The sequence below is a fragment of the Crocodylus porosus genome, unplaced genomic scaffold (genome assembly GCF_001723895.1).
Source record: "Crocodylus porosus isolate Cpor-Errol unplaced genomic scaffold, CroPor_comp1, whole genome shotgun sequence".
Classification (NCBI taxonomy): domain Eukaryota; kingdom Metazoa; phylum Chordata; order Crocodylia; family Crocodylidae; genus Crocodylus; species Crocodylus porosus.
Genome location: NW_017728943.1, coordinates 90,105,207 through 90,115,184, shown reverse-complemented (window position 1 = coordinate 90,115,184; position 9,978 = coordinate 90,105,207). Strand labels below are relative to the sequence as shown.

General features: G+C 39.9%; 1 protein-coding gene across 1 annotated transcript in view; it reads right to left on the bottom strand.

Moving 5' to 3' along the window:
* HNRNPU (heterogeneous nuclear ribonucleoprotein U) overlaps positions 1-7,395 on the bottom strand; it is a 22,762-nt gene extending 15,367 nt beyond the window's left edge. The window contains exon 1 of the mRNA XM_019549765.1: positions 7,362-7,395. Within this exon, the coding sequence (XP_019405310.1) occupies positions 7,362-7,380 (19 nt within the window). The 5' untranslated portion in view covers positions 7,381-7,395. The remainder of the gene's footprint in view (positions 1-7,361) is intronic.
* Between the last annotated feature and the right edge of the window lie 2,583 nt (positions 7,396-9,978).

Below are 9,978 nucleotides of genomic sequence, written 5' to 3'. Positions count from 1 at the left end.
CCGCCGCGCGCCGCGCGCGCCACATAGCTACCGTAAGTACCCGGCGCGGCCGAATGCGGCCGCGCCGCGACCTGCCATTAATCGGGGGTTCTGGCGCACACACGTATACACGTACACATACATTCACATGCACATTCACATACATGTGCACATGTGCACACATATGTACACATACTCATACATTCACATGTTGCACACGTACACACACATTCACATACACATATACTCACATACCCTCATGCACATGTGGATGAGCATACCACACTAACGCATGCACATACACATACACACAGTACTTACATACACTCATGTGCACACACATACATACGCTATATTTGCATGTGTTTATACATGCTCATACACACGCTGTACTTCCACATACACTCACATACTCATGTACACACACTACCCGATATGCACACTACACTTACACACACATTGCAGGCAGCCATCCTGCCCCAGGGAGCATGACCAGCTGCCTCGTGTCAGGGGTAATGGGGCAGGGGAATGGGTTGCTACAACCCCCTCTCAACACAGCAGCCCACCCACACCCCTCCCACTCTTATCAGTTGGTAGAAAAGTGGGGAAATGAGATGGAGTCGGCTGGGAAACCTCAGGTCTCCAGGCCGAGACAGGTGATGCAGAGGAAGACTTTTGCCCCTAGCATGGAAGTTGCTGCAGTTCTAATCTTGCAAGACAATCTGTGCAGACAGAGCCTGGGCCAGGGGAATCAATGCTGCCAGAGCTTAAGTCTCCCCTGCACACAGAAGCTGGGCCACCCAGTGCACACAAAGCATCGTCCTTTGGACGGTGACAAGGCCACGCTGTCTAAGAAGGCCTTTAGACCAATATATCTTATTCCTTTTGGAGAAGGGAATAAAGTAATGCCAGTGTGTAATGCCTTTATACCAGTGAATAACCCTCCAAACTGGGTAGGGTGTACCAAAACACTTTGGTAAAGAAGTTGCACCTTAACTGAAAAAGATACACAAGTGTATTTAGACCGAAAGCTCGTTTTTCTTTCATATCTACATTCAGCAATACATTAGGACTAAGGGGCTCAAATGCAGTTAGACTAAGGGTCTCCAGCAAGTGCCATTATGACCCTTTCCCTTCACCCTTGCCTGATGTTGTGACTGACCTACCACTGCTACATTTGGGGCCAAGCAGAGTCTTCCTCTATCATAGTCCTGGTCTACATGCTTTGTGCACCATATAACTAGTTCAGTAATAACACACTTACTACTGCAGTTAATATCAGTATAAAAGGTATACCTTATGCCCCTTCCCATACAGTAATAAACTATTTAACAGTATAATGCATCTTTAGGCCTGGCTCCATGCTGGAAAAAAAAGCTCTCTCAACTGACAGTCACACTTTTTCTGTTAATATACCAGTCGTAGCTGTATACCAGTAGTAATTGTGTACATAGTTATACTACTATAAAGGTTTCCTTGTACTGTATACATATGACTATAGCTCACTTGCTTCCCAAAGCAAGATATATTAATAGTGACAAACAATTTAACTGCAATTATATTTCAGGGGTGTACCATTTTAAATATATAGGATAGTTATTCTGGTTATGTACTGTAAAGCCCCTGACTTGCTGCTCAGTCAGAGAGGCTGAGGCCACCTTAGTGAGCAGTAGTCTCCATACTTGGTCACCCAGAGGCCTCTCTGTGAAGGTCCCCAGCATCACTGCATCATGGGATGGCAGCAACTGGAGTTCCCCTCACACAGAGTATATATGGACTAGAATAAGACAAGGTTACTACAGTCTTTACCTTAGGGCAGATGCAGCTTAATACCTTTTTACTGTAGGGCTGGAGATCTCAGCTTGCCCTAGAGGTGAGCCTAATGTACCATTTCAATAGTGGTATAAAGGTCTTAATCTGCATGTACGCAAGAGAAGTTTGAGTTGTTTATTCAATTAGCTAACACAAGTCATCTAATATCCCCTTTTGTTGGTGTAGATAAACTCAGAATATTTTGCTGAGGTGATGATACCATTGCTCCGAGCAAGGTGAGGGAGTCAGAGAACATGGAAAGGCGCTTCAAATCTTAATAGAATAATTATTTCAAGGTGCTTTCCTAAAGTTTACTACTTTAGTCCACACACACCATTTTTAATTGTTTTGCAACTACGAGGCTTAAACATTTAAACATTAAAGCCTTAAGTTCAAATATCACCTATCACCTGTCTTCAAGAGCGGGAATCTGGTTGCAGCACAAGTGCTTGGCTCAGTCCTCACCTCTTGTAGAAAACATGCAGATCACAGCTCTCATCAGTACTTTATTTCCCTAGGTTGCAGTGATCTTGAAGGCCCTCATTCAAGTTCAAAGTTCAAAACTTTATAGATCCTCACTAGCCCAGGTTATGGATTCATAGCTCCTGCCTTATGCACCTATCTGGATATATATACCTCTATCTTTAAAATGTACACCAATGTAGACTTAGAGTGCAGTCCTACTCTGAAAAACTAAAAATGCATTTTTCTCTCTCATGACATCTGCTCCCTGTATATATGCAATCGACTTTAGTAACAAGTTCTTATCACTTTATACTCCTGTTGCCATGGAGAATGAAAACAGCTAGAAGCTTTCATACACATAAAGAGATTGTTTACTTACCTCAAGACGTTCAAACCCCAGTGTCTAAACTAAGAATCCTAACTATTGCAATAGGCATCCAAGTAGAAACAGTATAATTTTATGAAGAATAATCGATGCTGAGAGGGAAGAAAGAGGGTAGCTACAGGTGTTAATGGAAAATTTAGCTCAAGTTGAGATCACAGTAATAAATTCAGGTCCAGTTAATAGAAGCAGAACAACATTCAGTAAATTTTAAACAGGGATAGAGGAGGGCAGGTTTTGACCTACAAAATTCTTATCACCAACAATTGTAGTTGAAGAGGTGAGAGTCCTTGTTAATTTTCAAGTCCAAGATGATTTAGTGACATTGGACTATTTTTTTGTCCAACCCTCATTAAAAAAGGGCAATCTTACTAATTTTTTCTGTTGTGCACAATTGTCATATGGTCACCACTGTCAAAGCAAGAACATTTCCCCTGAACTGATGTGTCCTCACTCGGCATGTCTACGCATGATGCTACATCGCCATAGCAATTCATTATAATGATGTAAGTCCACGGGCAAAAACCATGATGCAGCTATGTCGTATTGATGTGCTCCCCCATTATAGCGCATCACTACAACGACATATTGTGCCTAAAAATAACTGTGCTACATGATGGTGCAGTAACAGTGGCACCATAGTGGCACATGTAGATGCATTCCCTGAATCCTATTTGTGTCAGAAGTTTAGCTAGTTTTCTAGTTTTGCTATAGATCTGCTTTAACAAGAAAAAGTTATTTGATCAATTGTTTCCCATTCTTCTCCCCCTTTTTAACTCAGGTGGCTGAAGGGATTTTCTGCTCAGGATTTCAGCATAACCTTCTGACAGGCCATGTAGAAAAGTTTTCTCCATCCTCAAGTCAACAGAAGAATACAAACCTCTGAAAATAGAAAGCTTAGTGCAAATGGTGTCAATAAAAGATTGTCCAGAAATTTTACGGGACACAAGGATTTTTGGAGGTTGGTATCTTTTATTGGGCCAACTGCATCACTGGGCCAAAGTTTAGACAAGCTTTTCAATGCAAAGGTTGTCTAAACTTTATTCAAACTATGCCATTACTACCAGGAGTAACTAGGAATAATGGCCACAAGTTGATTAAGAGTAGGTTCAGACTAGACATTGGGAAGCACTACTTCACAGTCAGGGTGGCTAGGATCTGGAACCAGCTTCCAAGGGAAGTGGTGCTCACTCCTACCCTGGGGGTCGTCTGACCCCAGCATTCTTTCCTGCCCAGGGCAGGGGGTCAGACTTGATCTGCTCAGGTCCCTTCCGACCCTACCAACTTTGAAACTATGAAACACTCGTCCAATAAAATATATGAACCCCCAAAAATCCTTGTCTCCCATATAATTCCTGGACCATCAGGGTTACAACATTACCAATATTATCATAGTTTTCCTGCAATAACTCTTACCCTCCCCTCTCTCCCTTTGCCAAAAGAGGCACATGAACTGGGGCAGAGGGTAGATAAAAGTCATACTTAATACTTCCCACATGTCTATGTATGCTCTTTGAATACTTCTCATTCTGACTGAATTCTGATCCACTTCTATTTAAGATGGTGTTAATTATTCCATTGACTTTAATACATTTTAAATTAAACTGTGGGTGAAAGCTAGGTTGTCTGATCTGCATCCTGTCTCAGGCTCAGCATGGATCAAGTAGATTCATAGCATGGATCAGGTAGATTTACATCTGCCATACGCTGGGCAAAGTAGCATGGATCTTTTGGTGCCAGATAACAATTCTTCCTTTCTACATACTGTTCAATACACTGGACAATTCTTCCTTGACACTGGTCTTCTTACACTATCCCATTTCCTATTACCTTGGATTCTAAGCATCATTCTACCCATAAGGCCTCTTCTCTTTCCCCTCCCTAAACCTGCATCCTAAATGGCTTAATTCCTACTGCTTTCAGACTTTCCAAGTATCAATCTTTTTAAAGCAAAAACAATCAGCTTTCTTTTAGAATGGCAGGAGAGTGCATGTCAAGTCAGTCACTTCCCTTCTACATTACATGTCCTCAGATCTAGTCAGAAATTTTTCAGTGAAGACCAGGGTTTTTGGTTGTAGCTGTGTTGGTCTAAGGACATAGGCAGGCAAGGTTCTTTGGGTAAATGTGATATCTTTTATTAGGTCAACTAAATAGTTGGAAAAAATGTTCTTTGCAATGCCTGTACTTGTGTGCCATGAACCTGAAGAATAGTTTTCAGGGGTACTGTTTCAAGTAGAGTTGAGAATGATTAATGATTCTGAAATTCAGGCTGCTAATTGTGATTTGGTACTGATCTTAAATGCCAGGGCTTACTATGTTTTACTTCCACATAGTAATTTCCACTAGGTTCTCCGTAAAGACCAAGATATTTAGATTACTTTGCTTCTGCTCCAGAGAATGCCAGGTCTTTGAACTGTTTGAATTTTTCAGTTACTCCACTAAGCACAGTGAAATGGTTACAGAGACTTAGGATGCCATTTGTGTCCCTCTGCAGATCTTCCACATACACTTGCCCCACTACTCTGGGACAAAACAAGCAGTACATGATAGTGAAGTCCAGAGAGAACTTGGGGGTAGAAACAAGAGGAATATTTGGTATAAATTTCAAGGGAAGCCCTCCCATAGGTGTCAAGGGAAAGGTTTCACACTGGGATGTCATATGATGTCACAGAGAACTAATGTGAAGAAGGGATTCAGAACAGGGGAACCACCCACCCTAACTTCTGTGAGATCTCTTTAATGATTCCTTCCTCCCCAGTCACACACTTCCTGGATTGGGGTCTGGACTTCTTCTGCTTGGAGAGAATTACTCAAGTGTCTCTTAACTGCAAGATGTCTTGATTGGGCAGTTAGCCTGGTGGGTACGTTGCAGTCATATAGCACATGTAGGGGTGCCCTGTGACACACAGTGAAGTGACACTTAGCTCTTAAACCTAATTATGATTGTTCATAACATCCCTTTTAGAACAACTAATGTCTCTGTTTGGACTGTTGTTTCCGATCACTTTATCTCAGGAAGGCAGTTTTTTATTTTGGAAGATGACCCAGCTCTCTGCTTACTCTCATCAGTGCTGTGGGTTGTTTTCAACCCTACTGCACAGTAGTTTCGTTGCTACTGCACAGTAGTGGCAGCATCACAGTTAGTACCTGCCAATGCTACGTCACCATAGTGATGAGCTGTGTTGCCATAGCTTGTTGCTATGTCCATGTAGCATCTCATGTAGACATGCCCACTCATGTACACAATTTCACAAAAACCATCAGGCTAACATGCCTGGCTAATATTGCTGAATACCACAGAAATTGAGGTCTAGTGCAGCTCCTTTCCTCAAAAAAAGAAGAATAGAACTGGTCATGACTCTTCTCCATTTTTGTTTTGATCATGAACTCAGCATTATAGCATTATCAAATAACAATATTGCTGAAACGTCACCTGTGGAATTGGCTGAATTGGAACATTACGTGTGAATTAACATTTGTTGTCTAATATTCTTTAAAACTGTTTATTTTCTTGATCTTGGCATGTCTTGTGACTAAAGCAATAGCACTTCCACAGTTTCTTAGATCTTACCAGTAGGAAGCCTGTTCTTATTCTGGCTTGCTTGCTTCCCGTAGTTTCTCCAAGTCTGGAAGAGGTCTAGAGCTGTCAGGCAAGCAGCATTACACTACACTCCTGTAGTTACTCACATGGGAATGTCCAGATTGGGAAGGAAAAACAGCTAGATCCTGAAATGTTCTGTCTCTCTAATGCTGTCTCCAGACATTAACTTGACAAGGCTGCTACTGTTGAATGTCCCGGGGGGACCTAACCTAACATCACAATAGCAGGAACAGCTCAGAATCAGAGAAGTGTCAAGCTATTTTTCTTTTGGTAATTTTGACAGCTACACAACAGCATCTGCCCAAATGAAATAATGGGACAGTGGTAAAGGAAGAGGAAGAGAAAAGAGAGATTAGGCAGGGTAGAAGGGAAGAGTGGAAAGAAGGAATAATGCCTTCATTATATAAGTTTTGCTATTCAGGAAATAAGGAAAAAATCTATTTGCCAACACATAAATTTGTACGGGTAATAGTATACCTACCAATATTTGAAACCATTTTAACACCTTGAAGTTCATATTAAACTTTCTGATTTTAAGAGACTACTTTAAATAGAAAAGCTTACAACAGGGGTCAGCAACCCCCAGCACATGTGTCGAGCATGGCACGCAAGGCCATTTTGCTTGGCACACCACTGACAGCCCAGGTTCTAAGCAGCTGCTGCCAGCCACGGAGCCCAGGCTGCTCCCAGCAGGTAAGTGGGAGGCTGCAAGCGCTGCTGCAGGCTCTGACATGTTGGTACTCTGGAACCTTCCAAGGTAAACATTGTGTTTTTTTAGGCACTCCAGCCAAAAAACGTTGCCTACCCTGGCTTACAAGATACCATTAGAAAAATGAATAAAGCATTTTGAATTATGTTCTCTTTTTATCAGCCAGTGCCACCATACTGGATATATTTTTGCTCAATTGCCTTTTATTTTGGAAGTGGAGCAAAAAGAAGAAGGAGAATAACATAATAGATACAGCAACAACTGGAATAATTCCATTAAAACAATAAGATGATTGCCAGTGAATGGGTACAGGTGACTTATTTAAAACAAAATACAGAATTACCAAAATGAGCTAAACAAAGAACACTTTCACATGCAAAAGGAAATATCAGAACAAAAAAGTTGCACGTAACCTTGATGTTCCACCGCCATAGTCTAAAGATACTTCTGGGAGTGCAGCTTTAAAAGAGGGAATGCAAAATCCTGGAGCAGGTTTTTAAAAACAGAATTAGATATCCCATAAGGTCATGCTGCTTTAAAGAAACAGTATAAGTGACGCATACAAATATCCCCAAAAAGCATGGAAAAACACTTTCCTATTGATCTTCCTGTAAAGTAGCAGATGCTTATAATATCTAATTAACAATTGTTCAGGTCAATTAAAATGTTCCCAGACTCAGATTTATAGGCAGGAGTCCTGTAAAATAGGATCGGGCAAAAAACGTATCTCAAGAATCCCCAGCTCCTATTATTTACTATGTAAGGTCCCATCTTCATAGATGAACTATTGCACATATACAGCTCAGCACAGGTACGACTATGCTTTCAGATTTTGTGAGTTCTCTTTCACATAAAGAAAAAGCATGCCTGTGACAGAACAAGTTTTTGATCCAGGACTGTCTTCATACTTCACAGTAAGGTACAAAATGGCCACCAATGAAAGAAATGAAGGGAAAAATAATTTAAAAACCATGATTAGGACAACATATTATACTTATGAGGGCAGTTGTTTAGCAATCTTATTAACTACAATACAGGTTTATAGAAATAAAAATTAAAAAACTGGTTGTTTGTTAAATGACAACAGTGGACTTACCTCAACATTTAAAACCAAAAACTTGAAAGCAATGGAATTCATAATTTAAGAAATGAGAAGGAGAAAAAAAAAAAGATCATTTTGCACCGAAAGCAACCCAAAAGGGAGAAGAACCAGAGGCTACATGAAGTCCACAAGGGATCTTTTCTTGCCAATTTATTTTACATGGAAGATGTTCAAATAGTCTAATGATTAAGGAAAATGCCATTATAAACAATGCTAAACATAAACAAAACTCAGAAGATCTGAAAATGAAACAGAACTATGTCTTCAGTCTCAAGCACAAGGCACAAGGTAGTATTAATCAACTTGGAAGAAACCTTTTTTCTTCAATCTCTTCTAACTGTTATCTAGCCTTTGGGACCAGATGCCCAAACTTCACAAAGCCCAGTATTTTTTTTAGCTTCATAGCATTTAGCTTTGTAGATCACTGTTCCAATAAGTGCAAACTCTTCAATTAAGTGTATGCCATGTCTTAGTAACTGAAAATAAATCAGAAATCACCTTTGGTTCATTACTTATTTGAAGAAACCTTATTGTGAAAAGGTGTTTTAGGAATTTTTGCACTTATGATTTCTCTTTGCAGTTCCGGAGTTTCTTTGTTTGTGTTCATAAGTTTCCCAATATTTCTTCATGCTTTAAATTCATTACCTCTCTAATTACCTACCCTCAGTGGTTACCTTCATAATCATTTCAGTTGTATAGTAATTTCGTAAATCATGATATGGTAAGGATAACTGTAATCTGGTAGAATAGTTCATCTAATGGGATTATTGATATGGATGGGTACAGCACTGGACAGGGAGGATGTGTGGCCTTGCATATTAAGGGGCTGTGCACATGTCCTGAGGTCCAATACGAAGTAGGAAGTAGATTTATTCAAAGTGTCTGGGCTAAGATAAAAAGGGAAAATAACAAGGGCTGACATTGTGGTGGGTATCTATTGTAGACCACTAAACCAGGAGAAGAAGGTAGATGAAGCTTTTTTTAAACAACTGAAGCAGCTAAAGTTAATAAAATCACAGGACCAGGTGGATTTGGGGGAACTTTAATTGTACTGATTCCTATTGGGAAGGTAGTGCAACAGAACACAGAGAGTCCAACAAGCTTTTTACTTCTGTTTGGGACACCTTTTTTGGCAGAGATGTTGGAGAAACCCATTAGATGGGAGGTTCTTTTGTGTGGCAATATGTTCCCTCAAGGAAAGGTGACTTCACTGGAGTCACATTAGGGCTCTTTTTTTTTTTTTTTTATTTAGTAGCAGGAAAGACTTTAAACACTATGATAATTAGACCTATGAATGCTGGGTGTTTGCCATGACAAAAAGCTTTAGTTCAAAAAGGGAAAAGTTATAGAATACAATATTTTAATTGCAAAGAAGGATATGGCATGGGAAATCAGTCAAATATGTAAAACAACCTGTATTTTTAAAAGTAAAAATGTATCAGATCACGCAAAAGGAAGCAGAACTTGTGGTAGAGGTGCTATCTAATTCCTTTTGCCTCTAGACCAATACGGTTACAACCTGAATACCTCAAATCATGCAATTTACACATAAATAATAGCTTGAAACTATTAAAGTCACTTATATTTTACTACTCCAAACAAATACAGAACCACATTTGTAATAATTAATGGCAAAGCTTTACTCTGACAGGTTAACTGGGATGACAAAATCCTGATTATTTTAAAGTAAAGGCAAAATTTTTGGCCCAGAGGCTGTAAGTGCAACTAACAACATGGCCTCTGATCTTCTTTGCTTTGGAAGCATCCTTCTGATTTCAGTCATCTTTTGCCAGCCACTAGGAGATGAAGAAAACTATAAAATAAATATTTTAGAAACTAAAACCAAAAAAGTGAAAGGATTAAAATTGGAGAGTGAAAAAACATATACAGAAGTAAAAATGAGATCACTTATCAGGGTAAACCTCCGG